Genomic DNA, 22,534 nt, shown 5'->3' on the forward strand with positions numbered 1-22,534 from the left:
AGGCAAGATGAAAGTAGAAATATAAACTCTGTGCAACTAGAACTGGAAAACTAATGACTGAATGGCTTTATTTTACTAGTTGTGTCAGTTATGTTAATTATTTCTTACTTCCAATAAAAAAAGATATTGAATTAGGGATTGAGTCTTTGTCTATGGAGATTAGATTTATGCGATAATTTCTTCACACCCTTTCGGAAGACAGTGTGAAAAACTGAAGGCAGTGAGCATGAAAGGAAACAACAGTTAAGTCAGTGTATTCCTTTTTTCAGATTTTTATGTATAATAAATTTTTGCCTCAGCTAATCATGTACTTCAGGAGCATCTGTGTTCACAGAAATCCATCTTTATTTAGTAATTTAAACCTTTCTTATAACCCTTATATGTAAATAATAATTTAATTAAGAAGGAAAAATAAACCGTTAATAATGGTCAGTGAAACAGTTAACTACTCAATTTTGCTGGTGAAGAAATCACACAATTCTTTGTGATTGAATACACAGTAGATCATAATATAAATATTAAATACTGTCAAACAGCCGAGGCAGGGTACATGTAGTCTCTGCAATGCCAAGGGCATATTCATATTTAGTCAGAATACATCGACCAAATAAAATGAAGAATAGAGAAAAAAATTCAAGGATAGACATTATGAGACTACTTGGAAAAATAGGGTTTAAAAGTGAAATCTTTGTCTACAGAGTGAAAAAATACTGTGAATCTCTGTTCCAAACAAACTGCATTAGTGGAAGATACCTGCACCATCAGCTAGACATTTTCCTAGGTGCAACTTTATCTTCTCCTCATAGATCCATAATTTACATGGAAAGCACTTTGAAAAACAATCTACAAGGAATGAGCTTCTCAGATGACTCTTCTGTGAAAAATGTAATCATCCATAGCTGAAATGCTTCTGTCTACAAATCAGTCATTAAAGTGGAAGGTCTTCAGCCAAGGGCAAACACTTAAAAAAAAATCAGCCCTCTAAGTTATCATTACTTTTGATTAATGTGATCTGTCCACATGGAAAATAAATCTGTGAGCATATTTAGATAGATAGTGACTGAGACTTGATCATGGCCTGTCTTTCTTACATAAAATCAAGGATTGACTTAGAGGCATGTATTTGAGCCATTTGCAAGCCTGGGTTATACCAGAAGATCTCCAATAATGTGAGACTTCTGCAGATATCATCAATCCTTCACAGTCTTTTAAGCATGAGCACGAGTTACCTGAGCTTTTCTTCTGCTGTTGAAATTTTTCAGTGTTCAAATAATAAGGAGGCGTCAGGAATGGAGCCAACTTCCAGACTTTATCAGTGACTCCAAGGGCCACCCCCTGCCCTGTAAAGTGTAACTACGAGATACTGCTAAAAAATGAGGTAATAATTTAAATCTTAGAATTGAACTGACAGCGCTACTTCAAAAGATAGAGATGGGATAGGAGTGTGTGTGTGTGTGTGTGTGTGTGTGTGTGTGTGTGAAACAGAGAAACAGGGAGAGGGAGAAGGGGAGGAAGAGAGAGAAAGAGACAGAGAGAGAGAGAGAGAGAGAGAGAGAGGGAGAGAAAATGTTGCACAAAAACTTGACAAATGCACCAACATCTGCTTCCCGTCCTCCCCAAATAAACTATAATAGGATATCTTGGTAGGCTTTTTACCTATTGTCTGGGGTCTGGTTTTGCTATTTTTTTATTCTTTCCCATCCTTACTTGTTCCCTAAATCACTCTCCTATGTGCTCTATTTGGTTTCTGTTTTCTCATTTTCAAGTTGTCATTTACCAGTTGCCCCCATGTTTAACATTTACTCTGTAGACTCTTGAATGTGTCAAGCAAAACACTAAATAAATCTGGCAAACAGTCCTTTTGTACATGCAAAAAATAATAACAAAGGTTTGTGGATTATAATTCTTGCTGTAAAAGTCAACCCTTCTCCTTTCAGGGCATATAAAATATTGCAGCAGCATGTAATTGTTGTTTATGTGTTATACTCCTTGCACTCTGAAGTGTGCTTTTAACAAGGAAATTATTGCCAGTGATTTCATTTGCTATAGACCAAGTCCTTTGCTCATTGCTCAATGCTCTTACAAAACAAGACTATAGTGCTAGAATTATTATTATTTTTACCAAAACTCAATCATGATCTCATGTCATACTTTACACTGGCCTTTTGGACAATGCATCCAAAATGGGTTGGAAAGCAAACATTAGCACACTCATTTAAAGCAGAATATTTCAGTGATTTTAAGTGGGATACTTGGAATTTGTCTCTTTCCACTCAACTATTTATACTGTAGGTGATAACTGGCCATTTTGGAACTCTCATGATTATAGAAATTAGATTTTTCAGTGCTTAATATTCTTTGGATTACCAGATTCGTATTTTCTTTCTTATTATTTTTTTGTGGATTTGTGTGTGTGTGTGTGTGTGTGTGTGTGTGTGTGTGTGTGTGTGTACCAGGGGATCAAACTCAGAACCTTGTGCTTGTGAGGCAGGCAGCGGCATCACTGAGCTAAATCCCTGGCCCCATATTCATATTTTAAAAGACATAGTCTAGGGCTTGCTTGACACCTCTGCCTGGGTATTTAGAAAAATATCCAATTGGACAGGGAAAAACCTTCAACCCATCCATCCACCTTTTCCCAGATTTCCCTGTGTCAGTTAATGGCACCACCAACCACCTATTACTGAGGGCAGCAATGTAGAAGCTGGCATAGATTCCCCTGACTCTGTCCCACGTCTGTGCTACCAACAGGACCTGGCGAGCTTACCTTCAGGGTATGTCTGAAGTCAACCTCATTCTCTGCACCTGTGTGTCAGTCCACCCAATCCTAACTGTCACTTTTGCTTGCACGACGACACCCTGCCTGCTGCTTTCCATTCTTCTGCTCTGGACTTCTCAGGATCCTCTTCTCACAGCACCCAGAGTGAGATGTTTAAAAGTAACAAATCCTACCACATTGCTTGTCTGTCTCAAATCCTGTAGGACCTTCTCAGTGCTATTAGAATTAAACTCTAATTCTTACCCTGGTTTACCTATTCTGGAAACTGCCTGTCTTGTTGACCACAACACACACCCTCTTGCCACTAGGTTTTTGTTTTTGTTTTTGTTTTGTTTGCCTCTCTCTCTCTCTCTCTCTCTCTCTCTCTCTCTCTGAGGTAGGGTCTTGAACTTCTAGACTCAAGGGATCCTCCCATCTCACCCTCCCAAGTGCTGGGCCTTCAGGTGGACTCTACCAAGCCTGGCTAAAAACTTATGTCAATCTTAGCTTTTCCTTAGGACCTTGTGCTGAAGAGCACTTCACCTGTAGTGATTGTCTCTCAGACCTCTCAGTGACTCTTATCATTCGAAATTTGCTTAAATTTTTATCATCTCCAAAAAGCTCTCCTTGAAAACGCAGTTTGAAATAACCACTTATTCACTACTTATGTTGGTCAGCTGCTGCCACAACAGTGCTGCATGGAGCACCACCACAATGGCTTATGACAACAATACTTTTCCTTGTTATCTCAGGTGTATTGGTGCTGGTGCAGGTCCATGTCAAGCTATAGGTCTGTTGGATGTAACTACAGCCTCCTGGCCAGGTTCATGAATGCTCCATATATCACATCCTGCTGCTCCACATGGCCTGGGATGTGTCTTCTCTCAGAGGTCTCAGGAGCTCAAGAGGCCCAGCCAAACTGTGAAAATCCTTTAAAAGTCTCTTTTGCTGCTACATTTGCTAACGTTTCTTTGGCTAAAGCAAGTCATATGATAAAGTATATCAATGGGGCAGGACATACATTCACCCAGATTTGTGTGGTCAGTGAGAATGACAGAAATATTCCCAGAAACATTCAGCAGACTTCTCACCTCTCATTAGCCAAGATAGCACCCTCTACCCAAACCTAAACCAATCACCATGTAAAGATAGATCAATTTACAATCAATATTGGCAAATGAGACTTAATAAGAGCCTTAGTAGAATATAATTATGCTAAATTGATGAATTCAAATCTATATAATGTAAAATAAAATACAATTCAGATATATTCCATGATAAGTGTTAGTCATTGTTACTTTTTTTTTTAAAATTTTTTAATGATTTTCCTGAAGTTCTGAGCTATGGGTGAGGAAGCTGGCCTGAGTCAATTCTCTAGGACTCTTAGAGTCCAAATTTTGGTTCACAGAATATAAAAAGGTAAGTAACCTCTGCTCAGAAAGAATGTTTAACAAAGATTATTTCTTTCTTTCTTCTTTTTTTTTTTTTGGTACTGGGGATTGAACTCGGGTCCTTGCGCTTGTGCAGCAGGCAGCAAAACCACTGAGCTAAATCCCCGGCCCACAAAGATTATTTCTTTCTGGGTATGATCACTTTATATTTTGCTAAAGAACAATGATCTCTATCTTTGTCATTTTTTAAGCACTGAGGTCTTCTGAGGGAAAAACCTGCAGAGGGGAACAATTAGTTTCTAGCATTGTTTTCTTGCTAAAAACTAGCACGAAGCAGTTTGCTTTTCTCCACATCCCGCATGTTGGTAGGGCTGATGATCAAATAGAACTCATAACTTCATGTTTTTATAGATGATCAGCCAAAGATTTACTGTTTTGGCCAACAGTCTTATTTCCTCAGATAAGTCTTGGATTTCAGGCTTCAGAGAATAGTGTGTCATGTTCTTGCCCTTGTGACCTGTCTGATAAGATCTTCCCGTATAGTTGGTATCTGTCATCATAATGTCTTTATGACACACTCATTTGACTGGTGATGTAATCACAGGTAACAAGGTAACAAATTCAACCTTCCCAGATTAGCAAATGATTACAGAGCTTTTTATATGTAAAAAGTCTCATAGTATTCATTTTTAAAAATTTATTCTTTCAAAAATTAATGAGTACTTAAAGTGATTCACTCTTCATTGATTTGTCCATTGGATGTAACTAGCAAAGGCAGGGCAAATTGAGATAATCTTTGAAAATGTAAGGCTAAGATAATTAATAGAATGAGTTGTAATGACCTTGAAAGAGGAAATTTATTTGCTAAGCTTCAGGGTTCTCTGAAGGACACCCTAAGGAGTAATATCCACTACTTTCTTTCTCAAAGGATAGAAACTCAAACTTCAGAAATCATTGTGATTTTTTTTTTGGTTAATGCCTGAAATTGAAAAATCATGCTGCTTTACAGAGATGGTGTAGATTGATGGCTTTATTCAAGACAGGAAATTTGCTTGTGGCCAGTTTCTGTCACAGTGAATCGGGTAGCCTGGTGCCATTTTTTTATGTGTAAGTGTGGTTTTGCACTAATGAACAGGGTATGAAGCATCAATAATGGGCATGTACAGTCCTGGTAGGTGGCAGACCTTGTAGGCGGACTCCATTACTTAGACACAAGGGGAGTAAACTTTAAACATTCTAGTGCCCTCATCTAAAATTCCATGCTATGGATCAACATTACCCACATAATGCGAATGCACACATTCGGAATGTCCATTTAAGATGAAATGCATCCTCCTTTTACTTCTGCAATCTATTATGTTGGTGACTGTGATGAACTTGATTCTGTGCATCAATCAAATGAGATGAGATCAACTGCTCTTCCTGCCCATAGATGTATTAAGATCTTAGAATGAAAGAGAAGTGTGTTAAATTTCCTTGAAATCCCAAATGTGCTATACAAATTTAAGTTTTTAAAACTTATGATTTTTGCAGTAGATGGGATCGAAGCATTTCTGCAGTGATATTCAAATATGACACTCATTTCAGACAAAAGGAGTTGCAGCGTAGAGACCATGAGAGTGGCCATTTAAAGCCCCTTCCTAGATTGCAGGCAGGGCTCCCACACAGCTGCAGACCCCCACTGACGGAAGAAAGGTCCAGGTCTGGATGCCTCTTCTCGCCTCCCTTCCCTGCATCCACACAGCTGCAGAGCCATGTTCGCACCCATGAACTGTCACAGTTTGGTGGTGGCAATTGTGATCCCCTCCTCTGTTAGGCATTATTGTTTTTCCACCTAACACCAGCTGTCCCCTGGCTCCCTTGGTGTCCCTGGCATGTAAAGACTGCTTCTCACTTGCACTATATTTGTTGGTTCTTCTGGGGAAGCCTCCTCTTAGCTAAGAGGATTTTTTTCCAGCTGGAACCACTTTTTATCTTCTTGGTGGGAAGTCCTGTAATGGGGTCTCCCTGCTCTAGTGTGCACACCCTTACAGGGGTATGTACAGATGGCACAGGCCTCACGTGCCTTTAGGGCTCTTTTTTGACTCAGGGAGTATTTAGCATCTCTGTAGGGTAAGCAGTGTGATTGCAGACTGCCTGTGTAGACTACCTGCGGACTGCCTCTCAGCGTTGCATCTGGACTTTCCCCTACACTGTGATGGACTGTTACCATCTTCAGACTGGTGGCTGTGCAGCCCAGGAGGAAGGGAAAGACAATCTTATCCCTAAGGGACTAGAGATGGAAGTGGGCTAGGGCTCACTGATCACCCTACAAGCTCTTCATGTAGATGGCAGAGCTGGGAGGAGAGACAGTGATTTGCTATAAAATATTTTCAGTGTTTTACTACTCAGAGGTATTTATCCTGCTTCCCTCAGAATTTAGACTGTGAATTGTGCGTTTATTTGTGTGCTCAGCCCTGAACAGTTTCCAGTGTAGTCTCTATCCCAGGTGGAAACCCTGAAGGTTGGCAGGGCGTAATGTTCTTTGACATCTGTGAGTTATACTTTTATAAATACCCAACTGTTCCATGGCCCATAACAGTTGGTCCATGGCTGTGTTAAGGCACTGGTCACACTGGATTATCAGTCAGGTGCTTGGTGGGGTGCTTCTTGACTGCAGAGCCTGAACGTGGCAAGTGTCCAGTAATGTTTAGTGCATGGATGAATAAAATAGAAGAATAAGGGAATGAAAAAAATTCTGGAATTGCAAGTGGAATTCTTACTGCTCTCAAACAACTTTCTAAATGGCAAAATTATGCTATCCTTGGTGCACATGTGCTACCAATGACCTTTATATCAGTGATGATGTTATAAATTCACACCAGCCTATAACCAATTGTGAAACACAGAGTGCAAGGTAACCAGGATCCAGAAAATAGGTTTTTTTTCCACAAAAAAATATTTTACCTGATTTCTCCCCAGAAGCCAGTGGTAGCATGAGTGCATCAGCAAGTAAGTAACACATTAAGCTCCCTGCTGCCAACCTACTTGCATGGCTGAATTAGTATGACCTTTTTTCCTTTTTTTAAAACACTGAAATCTAAAGGTGGCTTCCAGGTGTTAAGATCTTCTCATGTTTGAAGGGAGAACATTTAAAAATCCCTTCTCCTGAGGCTGTAGCAGAGCTGTTTCCTATTAAATAATCTCAGCCATGACCTTTTTAGTAAGTTTCATTTTTATGCTCTTATCCTTTGAAGGAATAACTTATTTTGCCCATCTTCCTCTTACTTTTGTATATTTTTGTCTTTCCTTTTTTGATTTTAAAACCCACATGAACTTTTTTTTTGTAGTTTCAAAACCTAAGCTTAAAAGAAACCACAGCAAGTTGTTCAATTATCCTTGACATTTCACAGCAGTGAAGTGCAAACCCTTTTCACAGAATTCGCAGTGTATCCTCACCTTCAGTTCATGTCAATAAACTTGTTGGCTCTGTGTGCCCCTTAGAAGATGCAAAAGTGTAATTATTTGCATGGTTTGATTTGAGAAATTTCTGAGTCCATAGCTGTGTTCTCTGTTACGTAAAGTTTTCCATTCTGTTTCTTTTATTATGGAAAGTTTTCATAAGCTTTGCTCTTGGTACTTGGTACTAGTTTTTTTTCAATCTCTGCCTACAAATCTTGATTTCTTTTGTTTAACAAACAATTATTATGGATCACAGAAAAGACAATGTCTGTCTTAAGTGGCTTAGAAAGATGGACACTGGTTCCTCTAACTGTTATTTTCCAGAATGGAGTGTAACAGAAATTTAGATCAAAGACCCTGGAATTGAACTGACCTGGGGTCGAAGCCAGACTTTATCATTACTTGTGGTGTGACCTTGGATGAGCATTTCATCTCTTATGTTCTTTACTGTCAAATGGAAAAAATTATATTATTCACATCATAGGTTTATTTAGAAGACTAAACATACAAGTTCTAAGAACAGTATCTGACATATAAAAGGTTTCAATAAATGGCACCTCTTATTATCATCAAATGTAAAATCAGGATAATAACATCATTATAATAACATATGAGGGTGAATTAGGTGATATTTGTAAAGTGCTAAATGAAGTGCCAGGAACAAATTGGCATTATAATTCTTATTCCCTGTGCTTGCCCTCCTGTACTTATTGTAGTCTCTCTGATTTAAGGTCCTTTTCCAGTCACTGCATGTTCACATTCTACCCATTTTCAAATGTCATTTCAAATACCACCTCCTCCAGAGAGTGGTCATTCACTGATCGAAAAATATTTATTGAGAACCCTCTTCTGAGCCCATATCATTTTATCTTGGCAATTTCACTTTTATACTTGTAATATATTGACTTTTTAATAAAAATGTCAGCTTTCAAAAGGTAGAATATAGTTTTATTAATCTTTATATCTTTCACCTTATCTAACACAGAAATAGACACATAGTAGGCAGTGATATATTTTTTTCCCAAAAGGAAATAAACCTTTATAGGAATCCTCAGCTCTGACTGGAGAATCTAATTACAGTGGCAGAGGTGCTTCAGCCAGACACATGAATTCAAAGTCTTACAAAGAGTTTTGCTCCCTGGCAAATGCTGTCTGTATTTCTCTTTTGCTGTCTATCTACAAAGGTGATGGACTTGTCCAAACAGGCAGGATAATTTTGAGGCTGAGACTTTGTTTCATCAGAATTGATAGGGCAACTCACTCTAAATACCGTACTCATTCAACAAACCACAGGGTTGCCATTTTTAGAAGTGGCTTCCAACTAGCAATAGTTAAATGTGCTTAAAGCTTCCCAAATTACTTAAATTGTCTACTAAGTCCTTGATAAGATGTAACACAATTTATCCTTTGGATTGGACAATCTCTTTCTTTCTTTTCTTTTTTTTTTTTTTCAGTACTGGGGATTGAACTCAGAACCTTGCACTTGCCAGGCAGGCATGGTGCGACTGAGCTAAATCCCTGGCCCTAGATCAGATAATTTCTTGGTGGTAGGAAGGTTTTACGTTTCTGCTCCTGGTTAGTAATGTGAACTTGAGCAAATTATTTTGCCTGCCTACATATAACTTCTCCTATGTGCAAAGGGACGATTGATTCATTAATTTGGGACTGTCCACAGACTTCCCCATGTTGTCCTATCCCGCAAAGAGTTAATTCCTCCTATTGGTTGCTCCTTTTCACCTTTCTACTTCCAAAAAGCCCCACCCCCCCACCAATCTGGCAAAAGGCTAAGGGCAAAGTGAAGGATGAGAAACACAAAGGGCACCAAGTCTCCTTCTGGTAGGTAAAGAACTTCTTATGAGGGAGTCTTGGAGGAGAGATGGTACCGGGGCAGCTGTGAGGAGTCAGGAAGTGGACAGGAGAACAAGGATTTCAGCAACTGAGACAAGGACCCTGTGTTTGTGCTGGAACAAGATGCTAATACCATGTCTTCCTCTTACCTTGGAGTTTTAGCAGGGGCCAAAGGCTGAGGAGTTTGTTTTGGATTCTCCATTCTAAAGAGAGGTGTTTAGCAACCTAGGGGACAATTGCAAATCAGGGTCAAAAATGAATTTAGCAGTAATTCATTAATAATCCATAACCCACATCACATCTCCATGAGGGTATGGCTGAAGAGGCTGAGAGGATTTGCTGGAGAAAGTTGTCAGTATGTTGGCTGATTCTCTTTCACCAGTCATCTCCTCAACCAAGGTAAAGGGTAGGAAGGTGCTTTCCTTTACCTTAAACCCGGTGAAATGTCTTCTGTGATCTTCAGAATGAGAAGGACTCCAAGGCTGACACTTGAATCACATCTAGAAGGCATAGAGACCAGAAGCTGGAGCTGGCCCTGAGCCTTTCTGATCACAGATAAGAACTATAATGAAAGGGAGCTGCATTTCCTCCAGTGGTGGGGCAAGTGCAAGTTTCCTGGGGACCAGTGAGGAGCCCAGGGATGATGGTAGTCAGGAACTTCTTAGATGCTGTCCTGTGAGCATATCATGGGGAAACATGGCCCCTACCAGGAAGTAAACCCTTGAAGCCTGGCATCTGAAGAGAGTGGGTTGGAAAGCAGCGGACAGCTGGCTGGAGGGAGGAGGTGGATGTACCATGAGGAATGTCGTTGCTGTCTGAGGTCCCCAGTGAGGGAATCTCTGAGGGACCTGCAAAAGTCTCCTCTTTTCCCTGTGTGATGAAAAGGGCTGGCTTTGGACATCTGCCATGTACTCAAGGCACCAACCCCAGATCCTGCCCTAAGTACTGGTGTGAGGCATCTTCTATTCTGTTAACTCTGCTTCTTCGACAAGATCTGACCATGGACAGAGCAGCATCACAGGGCAGAAACAGGACAGGTTTCCAACCTCTGGGCCAGATAAGATGTGGGAGAGGGAACTCCAAAGGTGGGTTTTGTTTTTCACACTTGCCAGGTTGGAGCTATCTGATTTTAATACTGGGCTGCATTTTTTAAAATTTAAAAAAGCCTAAAAAGTTTCCACCTAGTTAACATGTGAGAAGGACTGAGAAAGCTCTGGAACCTGAGTGGGATTACATTCTGAAGGGGACAGGAATGAGTACATGAAGCCATTTTGATGGAGACCAGTGAGAAGAATATAGTTGTTTTTGTCCTTGAATAACTTCACTTCTTTCCATGAACCAGTTTCAGAGAAATGTAAGTAAAAATGAAAGTTTAAAAGTTACTTTTGATTGCTTACTTAGCTTTTAAAATATGCCACTGTTCTGAGACTGAGTCACATGGGACTCTGGATTTATTAGAATTACATGTATAAAATAAGGGAATTGGATTAGATGATCGTTCATGACCATTCAAAAAACTGCATTTCCATGAATCTGTGAGTTTTTTTTTTATTAAATTCTTTTATTGGTACATTGTAGGTATACAACACAATTACATTTCTCATTGGGAATTGTACCTTTATATAATGCATCTTGGTTCTTATTTTTTCCCCATTCCTAGGCCTCCCTTCACCCCCTCCACCCTACCCTATTTACAAAGACTTTATTTCCATTTTTTCCATTTCTCATCATTTTTCCTTTCCCTTCTTTCCTTTTGCCTGCCCCTCCCACTACCCCTACCCCTTTGAACCTTTTCTTCCTATTTTACATGATCAATTATTCATTCTAATCATTGGTACATTTTAGGTATGCAATATAATGACATTCATCACTGGAAATTTGCACCTTTACATAGTCTCTCTTGGTTCTTATTTTTCACCCTTGCCCGGCCCTCCCTTTAACCCCTCCATTCCTCCCTATTTATAAATATTTTGTTCCTATTTTTCCATTTTCTCATATTAATGCCATTCCCTTCTATCCTTTCCCCTAACCCTTCCACTTCCTTCCCCTTTGCCCTGTTTCTTCCTATTTCACATTACCTATTATACATTTTAGTCCTTATTTACACTTTCAATTTCTCACACCAGAGAAACCATTCGGTATTTATACATGTGTGTCCTATTTACTTCACTTAAGAGTATCGCCTCAATGTGCATTCACTTAGCTATAAATGTCTCTACTTTCTCATTTTTTATGGCTGAGTGGTATTCCATTTTATAAAAAACCCACATTTTTTTAATGCAGTCTCCAGTTGATGAGGATTTGGGCTGTTTCCAAGTTTTAGCTATCACAAACTGTGCTGCTATGAACATGGGTGCACATATATCACTGTGGTATGATTCTTTTAATTCTTTGGGGAAGATCCCCAGCAGTGGAATAGCAGGGTCAAATGGGGCTTCCAGTCCTAGTTCTTTGAGGTATCTCCATACTGATTTCCACAGTGGTTGCACCAGTCTACACTCCCACCAGCAGTGGAGCAGGGTTCCTCTTTCCCCACAGCCCCGCCAGCATTTGTTATTGGTTGATTTCATGATAGCAGCCATTCTTTCTGGAGTGAAGTGGAATCTCAGTGTTGTTTTCATTTGCATCTCTTGAATGACCAGTGATGTTAAACATTTTTTCATGTATTTATTTGCTATTTCTACTTCTTTATCTGAGAAATGTCTGTTCATTTCAGATGCCCATTTTTGGATTAGGTCTTTAAATTTGGGAGGTCTGATCTTTTAAAATTCTTTATAGATTCGCGATAGTAGACCTTTGTCTGAGGAAGAGCAGGTGAAGATTTTTTCCCACATTGTGGGTTGTCTCTTCACATTGCTGGTGGTTTCTCTTGCTGTGCAGAAGCCTTTTAATAAGAAGAGATCCCACTTGTTGATTGTTTGTGCTAGTTCAAGGGCAATTGAGGTTTTGTTCATAAAATGTTTTCCTACACCGATGTCTTCAAGGGTTCTACCTAACCTCTGTTCCAACTGGTTCAGTGTTTCTATTTTAATATTTAGATCTTTAATCCATTTTGATTTTAGTTTAGTGCATGGTGAGAGATATAGGTCTAGTTTTAATCTTTGGCAAGTTGAAGCCCAATTTTTCCAGCACCATTTATTAAAGAGGCTATCTTCCCTCCAGTGAGGGTGTTTGGCTCCTTTGTCGAAGATGAGATGGCTGAGTGTTTCTGGCATTGTTTCTGCATCTTCTAATCTGTTCCACTGGTCCTCAGGTCTGTTTCTTTGCCAGTACCATGCTGTTTTTATTACAGTAGGTTTGTAGTAGAGTTGCAGGGTGAGGATTGTGATACCCCCTGCCATGTCTCTGTTACCTAGAATTGCTTTTGCTATTCTAGGTCTCTCCTTGTTCCAAATGAATTTTTGGATTGTTTTCTCAAGGTCTATGAAGTATGCTGCTGGGATCTCAATTGGAATTGCATTAAATCTATATAGCAGTTTTGGAAGTATGGCCATTTTCACTATATTAATCCTTCCTACCCAGGAGCAGGGGATGTCTGTCCATTTTCTGATATCATCTTCAATCTCTCTTTTCAGAGTGCCATAGGTTTCAGAGAAGAGGTCTTTGATTTCTTTCATTAGGATGATTCCTAGGTATTTCAGTTTTTTGGATGCTATTGTGAAAGGAATTATTTGCCCTATTTCTCTCTCAGTGAGTGTGTCATTGGTGTAGAGGAAAGCTATTGATTTTTGTGTGTTGATCTTGTAACCAGCTACTTGATTGAATTTGGTTATTAAGTCTAGAAGATTTTTGGTGGAGTTCTTGGGATCTTCTACATAGAGTATCATGTCATCTGCAAATAATGACAATCTGACTTCTTCATTTCCTATCTTTATTCCTTTTATTTCTTTCTCTTTTCTAATTGCTGTGGCTAATGTTTCCCAAACTATATTGAACAAGAGTGGTGATAGTGGACATCCTTGTCTTGTTCCTGATTTTAGTGTGAAGGATTTCAGTTTTTGACCATTTAGTATGATATTGGCTGTTGGTTTTTCATAGATGGCTTCTATCAGTTTGAGGTAGAGACCATCTATTCCAATTTTTTGTAGGGTTTTTAACATAAATGCATGTTGGATTTTGTCAAATGCTTTTTCTGTGTCTATGGAGATAATCATATGTTTTTTGTCCTTGGCTCTATTGATATAGTGTATTACATTTATTGGTTTGCATATATTGAACCATCCCTGCATCCCTGGGATGAATCCCACTTGATCAGGGTGTATGACCTTCTTGATCATCTTCTGCATTCTGTTTGCTAGTATCTTATTAAGAATTTTTGCATCTATGTTCATTAGTGAGATTGGCCTATAGTTCTCTTTTTCAGTTGGGTATTTCTCTGCTTTGGGGATCAAGGTGATGCTTGCTTCCAGGAATGAATTTGGGAGTATTGCTTCCCTTTCAATTTCATTGAAGGGTTTAAACAGTAGTAGCAGTAGTTCCTCTCTAAATGTCTCGTAGAATTCAGCAGTGAAGCCATCAGGGCCCGGGCCTTTCTTAGTTAATAAGTTTTTAATTACATTTTCAATTTCATTGGTTGATATTGGGTTTTTCAGAAATTTTAGGTCTTCTTCTTTCAACTTTGGTAATTCAAATGTATCTAGGAATCTGTCCATTTCTTCTGTGTTGTCTATCTTATTGGCGTATAGGTTGTGGAAGTAGGTATTGATGATCCTCTGGATTTCTGCTGGGTCTGTTGTCATTTCACCCTCTTCATTCCTAATTGCATGGATTTGGGCCTTTTCTTTCCTTTTTCTGATAAGGTTGGCTAAAGGTTTGTCAATTTTGTTGATTGTTTCGAAGAACCAACTCTTGGCTTCATTGATTTTTTGTATCATTCTCTTAGTCTCCATTGCATTGATTTCTGCTCTGATCTTTATAATTTCCTCCCTTGTATGAGCTCTGGGATTGTCCTGTTCTTCTTTTTCTAGAAGCTTGAGGTTCAGCATCAGGTTGTTTAATTGGGCTCATTCTGTTTTCCTAGTATGCATATGCACTGCTATGAATTTCCCTCGTAAGACTGCTTTCATTGTGTCCCATCGATTCCGATATGTTGTATTGTCATTGTCATTTAATTGAAGGAACTGTCTGATTTCTTCTTTAATTTCCTCTGTGACCCATTGGTTATTCAGAAGTGTGTTGTTCAATTTCCACGTGTTTATGAAATTTTTTGAGTTTCTTTTGCTATGGATCTCCAATTTCATCACACTATGGTTTGATAATATACAGGGGATAACTTCAATTCCTTTGCACTTACTTAAACATGTTCTATGTGTGAGTATGAGGTCTCTTTTTGAGAATGACCCATGTGCAGCTGAGAAGAATGTGTATTCTGATTTTGTGGGGTAGAACACTCTGTAAACATCTGTTAAGTTCATTTGTTCAAGAGTTTGATTGAGTTCTAGTATTTCATTACTGATTTTTAGTCTAGTTGATCTATCTATTTGTGACAGTGGGGTGTTGAGGTCCCCCACCACAATTGTATTAATGCATATATGACTTTTCTTGTCCATTAGTATTTGTTTTATATAGTTGGGTGCACTAGTGTTTGGTGCATAGATATTTATGATTGTCATCTCTTCCTCTCGGAATGTTCCCTTTACAAGGATGTAGTGTCCTTCTTCATCTCTCTTAATCAGTGTTGATTTGAAATCTACTTGATCTGCCAAGAGGATAGCTAGTCCTGCTTTTTTTGGGGTTCCTGTCACATGGAGTATTGTTTTCCACCCTTTAACTTTCAGTCTATGAGTTTCCTTTTGAATGAAGTGTGTTTCTTGTATGCAGCATATTGTTGGATTTTGCTTCTTGACCCATTCTGCCAGTCTATTTCTTTTGATTGGTGAGTTGAGACCATTAACATTGATGGTTATAACTGAAACGTATTGACTTGTCATTGCCATGACTTTTTCTTTTTGTTGGGTTCTCCCCCTTTACATTTAATTTCTTGTCATGCCAGATGGGTTCATTCTGCTTTGCTTCCTGGGGTTGTGATCCTCAATGTCTGTTCCTAGGATATTGTCTAAAATTCTTTGGAGTGCTGGTTTGATATTCACAAAGTTCCTAAGGTGCTCTTTGTCATGAAAGTATCTTATTTCTCCATCCATTTTGAAAGATACTTTTGCAGTGTACATCAATCTGGGTTGGAGGCTGTTTTCTTTTAGGGCTTGGAATATGTCACTCCAAGCTCTTCTTGCCTTGATGGTTTGTGTTGAGAAGTCTGCTGTGATTCTGATGGTCTTTCCTTTGTATGTGATTTGTTTCTTTTCTCTGACTGCTTGTAGAACTTTGTTCTTCTGTTGAGTTTCTGGAATCTTAACAATTATATGCCTATGTGTACATTTTTTTTGATCAAGCCTATTTGGAGTCCTATATACCTCACTTATCTGTATGTCAAGTTCTTTTCCCCTGCTTGGGAAGTTTTCTGCTATTATTTCTGTGAAGAGATTTTTTATGTCATCTGTACTCTCTCCTGTTTCTTCATTGAGCCCAGTCAGTCTTATGTTATTCTTCTTTGCATCATCTAGCAGCCGCTGGATTGATTTCTCATGTTCCCTTATAATTTTGAAGCAATTTTTCTTTTCCTGTTCACTAATTGCAATCTTATCTTCTATATCTGAAATTCCGTCCTCACATTGGCTCATTCTGCTGTGTAGACTTTCAATGGAGTTTTTCATTTCCTGGAAATGTATTTGCATCTGTTTTATGGATTCCATTTGTTTCTTATGTTGGGATTCCATCATGTTCCTGAGCTCCTCTCTATATTTATTAATCATGTCTCGCACTAAGGGCACAATTTCTCCTGTTATCTGAGAAATTATTTCTGATTTCATTTTTTCCAGATCCCCTTTTGTTGCCAGTTCAGTGGGTCCAGGTGGTTGAGTATCAGAGTGTTCCATCTCATTTCCCTTTGGGGTTGCTGTATGTGATCTGGAAGTCTGGTTTTGAGACTTATTTATGTGTTTTCTCATTTCGACTGGGGCGGGGGACTGTTAGCACCTGCACGGATTACCTCCTCTGAGCTGGGAGAGGTGGGACAGAGACCAGGAGCAGCGGTAGGGATGGTGGCCCAAAAGCCCTTTCCTGCGGGCTGGGAGCAGCAGGAGGGATGGTGGCTGGGAAGCCCCCTTCCTCTGGACCAGGAGCAGTGGGATTGCAGCTCAGAAGCCCCTACCTCTGGGCTGGGAGTGGTGGGAGGATTAGTGGCCTGGAAGCCCCTTCCTCTGGTCCAGGAGCAGCGGGAAAGAAGGTGGCCCAAAAGCCCTTTCCTCTGGGCTGGGAGTAGCGGGAGGGATGGTGACCGGGAAGCCCCTTCCTCTGGACCAGGAGCAGTGGGATGGCGTCTCAGAAGCCCCTACCTCTGGGCAGGGAGCAGGGGGACTCAGTACCTTGGTCTGGTGGTCTGGTGTCCTCTACGTCTTTGTAGTGTGGAACCAGGTCACTGCCTGTCTGCAGTGGGGTGATTCGGTGTCTTCTGTACAACTTGGGACCTTGGTATGGCATGCACAGACCTGCCTGTCTGCAGCGGGCTGATTCAGCATGTTCTGCATGACTGGGGACCTAGGTAGGGCATGGGCAGACTTGCCTGTCTCCAGCGGGGTGATTTGGCATCTTCCATGCGACTCAGGACCTCAGTAGGGTGTGCACAGACCTGCCTGTCTGCAGCAGGCTTGAATCTGTGAGTTTTAAAAAAACTAATATAGTGGTTCAAAGTGAATTTAGAAAATAAACTACTAAATTGTTAGCACCCTAGCTTTAAATTGAAAAATATCTTTGGCACAGTGTTTTAGTATGTAGTAGGACTGAATTCAGTGTGGGAATTAGATTAAAAACTTACTACATAAAACAAAACATGGAATACCAGGAATTACCCTGAAATCCACTCAAACTATTCATATGGCATACCTGGTGGTTTTGAAGAAATGAATGGATGAATACATTTTTCTGGATATTTCATCACCTCTTTATTCACTTGCAACTCCTTCAAGCTCCAAGTGAGATGTCATCTCCGGAAAACCTTGTGTTTCTTACACTCAGTATTTGGGCCAAGACTCTATGTTCCCCACACTCTGAGCCTTTCTGTCATCATGGTTAGCGCACCCCATTTTGACCATCTGTTTATCCTTACAGGGTGCTTAGCACCAGAATACCCTAAAGCACTGCAAAGGGCCATGTAAATACTTCCGTTCTTCAAGGGATGATTTACTCTTAGGAATGGTCCCTAACATTCCTGGAAACAGAAAGAAGCCTTGATTTAATTCCTGTTCTCTGGATTTAGATTATAACAATGTAAGAAAATTGTATTCGCAAGGTGAAAAGGAGACCAGTATGCTTTAAAAAATCAAATGTTGCCAAGTCTACACAATTCAGTGCTATCTCCCCTCCCCTCTGCTCTCCTCTTCTCTCCCATTCTTCCATCCTCTTCCCTTTTTCACCCCCTTCTTTCTTTTTCCTGCTAACTTTCTTTTGCTCTATACAACTTTCTTACTTCTCCCTGAGATGGGAAGTCAGCTAATTATCGTCAATATATTACTAAAATGTAATGCTCTAATTTTTAAAAGAAACATTCATATGTAATACTTGACTGATACAAATATATAATTTACATTTAACTTACCAAAGATGATAATACAGCAAACCCCTTTGTGGACCCACTTCCCTACTAATGGTTAGAAAATTTCCGGTATCCTTAAAACTACCTGTGCTGCTTACTGTCTTATTTTGTTGCTTTTTCAATAGCAATAAGATTTAACACTAAGTAAATCATTCCTTGAGTCACCAGAATATTGTATATGACTATAGATAATTTATGTTTAATTTTGCTTATTTTTAGCTTTAGTCAATGGTATCATATGGTAGGTAGTGTTTTGTGCCTTGCTTTTTACAAAAATAATATCATCTACATAAAAGTTACTCAATATTGATATAGTTGAACATGTTGTTTGTGCCAGTTCATTTATTTTCTCTGCTAAATAATATTCCATTGTGCAAATATTCTCCAGTTCATCCTTTCTTTTGAAAGATTCTTGAGTTGTTAACAATTTTTTGGCGGCAGAAGTACTGCTGTTATAAGCATTTTAAATATACCTCCTGCATCAGATGTGCGAGAGCTTCTAAAGTGTATCTGTATCTATATCTAGTCTATGTCTATATTGATATATCTCTGTATGCACATACATACATCTAGGTGTGGGATGACTGCATTGTGATACATTCACATGTTCAGACTTGTAAGAAAATGCTGAAATTTTTTCTAACTGATCATACTAATGTATAATTCTGCTCCTTGTTTAGAAATTCCTTGTTTCACACATCAGCTCTTAATTTTGTCAGATTTAAAATTTTTTTTTGCCAATCTAGCATGCATAATATCAATTTACTATAATAAAATTTAAGTATGGTTTTATTTATAAATTTATTTTGAGACAGGGTCTTTCTGTGTAGTTCAGGCTAGTCTTGAACTCACTATGTATTCCAGCCTGGCCTTGAGCTCTTGAGAATCCTCCTGCCTTAGCCTCTCCAGTGTTGGGATTATAGGCGTGTCTGATTTAAGTATAGTTTTCATTGCATTTCCATAGTTATTAATGAGGTTAAGGATTTATCTCATATTTTTACTTGTCATTTATATCCTCTTTTTTTTTTTTTTTTGGTACCAGGGATAGAACTCAAGTCCTTGTGCTTGCGGAGCAGGCGGTGGAAACACCGAGCTAAATCCCTGGCCAATATCCTCTTTTCTTTGCAATGCCTGTTCATGTCCTTTTCTGAAAGATTTTCATGAAAATTTTTATGTATGCCACAAATTAGTCATTTATTAGTTACATGTAGTTAAATATCTTTTACTGGTTTGGTGTTGGTTTATTTTAAATTTTTGTTCAAATACTTTGATGATCAGAATGTTTAATGTTTCAAATGTATCTTTAAAAACAATGATTGGTGCTTTTCCTGGTGTTTTTCCTCCAACTAAGCTAGATTTGTTTCTTTTTAAAAGTAATTTGTGTGTGTGTATAGTTGAGGCTTACAATATGACGTTATGGAATACATACAGAGAGTAAATAGTTATTAGAGTAAAGCAAATTAACATATCTGTCATCTCACATAGTTACTTTTTAATGTGACAAGAATTGCTAAAGCTACTGTATAACAAAAGTCTAATCCAATTACAAGTTTCTTAACTATAGTCCTCATGTGGTTCCTTAGATCTTAAGCTTGGTTCATTTTATAAATCTGCTATTTTGTATTCTTTGATTTACATCTTTCTATTTTCCCTTCTACCTGTCTCTAATAAGTATTGTTTTATTCTCTGTATTTGATATTTATTTATTTATTTACTTATTTGAGATTCCACTTATAAATGAGGTAGGGAAATATTTTTCTTTTGGTATCTGGCATATTTCACTTACCGTAATGTCCTTCAGGCCGATCTGTGTTGTAAATGGCAAGACTTTCTATTTAAAGGTAGAATAATATTCTATTCTATATATTTATTACAATTTTAAAGCCATTTTTCTGTCAATAGACACTGAGGTTGTTTCTGTATCTTGCTTATTGGGAATTTTGCTACAATAAACATGGGCGTGTAGATATCTTTCCAAGGTGGTGATTTGGTCTCCTTTGGTGTTTCCCCACATGTGGTACTGCTGGACCCCATGATAGTTCTGGGTAGTTTCTTTAGGAAACTTCATTTTGGTTTCCATGAAGGTTGTGCTGGTCTGTATTCCCACCAACAGTGCACTAGGCTTTCCTTTTCTCTACCTTCTTGCCAATATTTGTTATCTCTCTTTTTTTTGTTATTGTTGTTGGTCATGTTTGTGTCTTCTTTGGAGAAATGTCTGTTCAAGGCCTTTGTCTATTTTTACATTGAGTCATTTGTTTTTTTTTTCTGTTATTGAGTTATAAGAGTTCCTTTTGAATTTTGAATATTAACCCCTTATCAAATATGTGGTTTGCAAGGGCCAGGATGTAGCTCAGTGGCTCTGTGCCTGCCTGGCAAGCACAAGGTCCTGAGTTCGATCCCTGGTACTGCAAACAAAACAAAACAAAACAAAAAAACACTATAAATCAAATATGTGGTTTGCAGTTTTTAATTACCAGTCTGTAGTTTGCTTTTTCATTTTGTTGATTGTTTCCTTCACTGTGACTTTTTGTTGATTGTTTCCTTTGCTGTGACTTTTAATGTTTTATTTAAGATATCTTTCCCTCTCTGAAATGCATGAAGATATTTTACTTGACTTTCCTCTAAAGCAATTAGAAATTTTGCCTTTTTACTTTTTAGTCTTAAATATACCTGGTAGAGATTTTTATGGTGCAAGATAATCAATACTTTTTCTGCAAAGGATAACCAATTTTCCTAGCTTCTAATTGATCTGCAGTACTGTCTCTCTCATATAAGAAGTTTTCTTATTTGCATTAAAGTAAAAGTAATATAACATTATATATTTATATTACTTTGATTTTGAGCTTTTGGAACTCAGGATAATATTTACAGCAGTTTCTGTAGAGAGTTAAGAGAAAAATAGATCAACGAAAGCTGATCTCTATTAGCATAATTAAATGATGAATGACAACATAGGTTTTTTTTTTTGTCAAGAAAGATATTTTTAACTTGTTTACTAAAGTTTTAAAATATTCTTTTATAGAAAATTATCATAATGGACTAGAATGTCATAATGTCATTTGCCGGAACCTGTAGACATTTAAATCTTGAGTCTTGGGAGAATTTAACTGGGCTAGCTAACCACAGGTCACTGGGACAAACAAATATACAAACCGCTTGATATTGATATATTGATAGATGGGAGGTAATTCAAATGAAAGTCAATGAATAGTACAAAGATGCTGTAACTTTAAGTGAAGTCTTATAATTAAAAAAAAGTAAAACAGTACATTTCTACCCAGCAGAGTTCTCCTGAGACCTGATAGGAAGAACTAGGGGGAGAGGTAAGTCCTCGGGTCCAGGATGATCGGCCAGAAGACCCAATACTCCTTCTGCCCGAGCCCCGCTAGGAAACGACGTGCCTGCGGTGCCTACCCAACCGATCCAGGGGCCAGCGTGGCAGCCGTAGCTGAGGAGACCGGTGATGTGGCGGTAGCCCCTCCAAGAAGGCCCGGGCGGGGTAGGATGAGCACGCCGCCCTCCTCCCACTGAGCCCCCAGCAGCTGGACCACATCCAGAAAAACAAGGCCGCAGTGCTGCTCAGCCTCGCAGCCCGAAACGGGCCTGTGGGCTTTGGGGACAGCTGGAAGAAGCACCTCAGTGGAGAATTGGGAAACCGTATTTTATAAAGCTAATGGGATTTGTTGCAGAAGAAAGAAAACATTATACTGTTTATCTGCACGCACGCCAAGCCTTCACATGGACCCAAATGTGTGACATACGAGATGTGAAAGTTGTCATCTTGGGTCAGGATGCTTGTGGACCCAATCAAGTTCGCGGGCTCTGCTTTAGCGTTCAAAGACCTGTTCAACCCCTGCCCAGTTTGGAAAACATCTATAAAGAGCTGTCGACAGACATGGATGGCTTTGTTCATGCTGGCCATGGAGATGTATCTGGGTGGGCCAAACAAGGTGTCCTTCTGCTCAACACCGTCCTCACTGTCCGGGCCCATCAAGCAAATTCACATCAGGAGAGAGGCTGAGAGCAGTTCACGTGTCCTGGCTCAATCATAACTTGAACGGCCTCATCTTCTTGCTCTGGGGGTCTTATGCTCAGAAGAAGGGCAGTGCCATCAACAGGAAGTGGCACCATGTCCTACAGACTGCTCATCCCTCTCCGTTGTTCAGTGTATAGAGGATTCTTTGACTGTCACATTTTTCTAAAGCCAACGAGCTGCTGCAGAAGTCTGGCAAGAAGCCCATTGACTGGAGTGAGCTGTGACCACACAGAGCGGTGGTCCATCTATTGGGGTGATGTTTCAGGTACTGCTCTTGAAGATTTATCAGCTACAAAGTTACTGAAAGTTTCTGTACCATTAAGCACCCTGCTTAATAATGAGAAAAAGCTTCCAAAGAGCAACCAAGAACCAAGCTGTTGTGGGATGGCAGCTTTATCCAGCCAGAAGTAGGT

At 39.1% G+C, this 22,534-nt stretch overlaps 1 protein-coding gene across 7 annotated transcripts in view; it reads left to right on the top strand.

Moving 5' to 3' along the window:
* The window catches only part of LOC110346362 (uncharacterized), a 316,545-nt gene that overhangs the window by 36,552 nt on the left and 257,459 nt on the right, over positions 1-22,534 (top strand). For 6 of the 7 annotated variants that reach the window (XM_087201353.1, XM_087201362.1, XM_087201347.1 and 3 more), the window contains exon 3: positions 21,370-22,528. The exons of the other annotated variant lie outside the window; for it this stretch is intronic. In XM_087201353.1, coding sequence (XP_087057479.1) covers positions 22,173-22,528 — 356 coding nt within the window. In that variant the 5' untranslated portion in view covers positions 21,370-22,172. The remainder of the gene's footprint in view (positions 1-21,369; positions 22,529-22,534) is intronic. 7 annotated transcript variants of the gene reach the window in all.

The sequence above is a fragment of the Heterocephalus glaber genome, unplaced genomic scaffold (genome assembly GCF_053883595.1).
Source record: "Heterocephalus glaber isolate CG9 unplaced genomic scaffold, H.glaber_assembly_v1.0 deba00000347, whole genome shotgun sequence".
NCBI lineage: Eukaryota > Metazoa > Chordata > Mammalia > Rodentia > Bathyergidae > Heterocephalus > Heterocephalus glaber.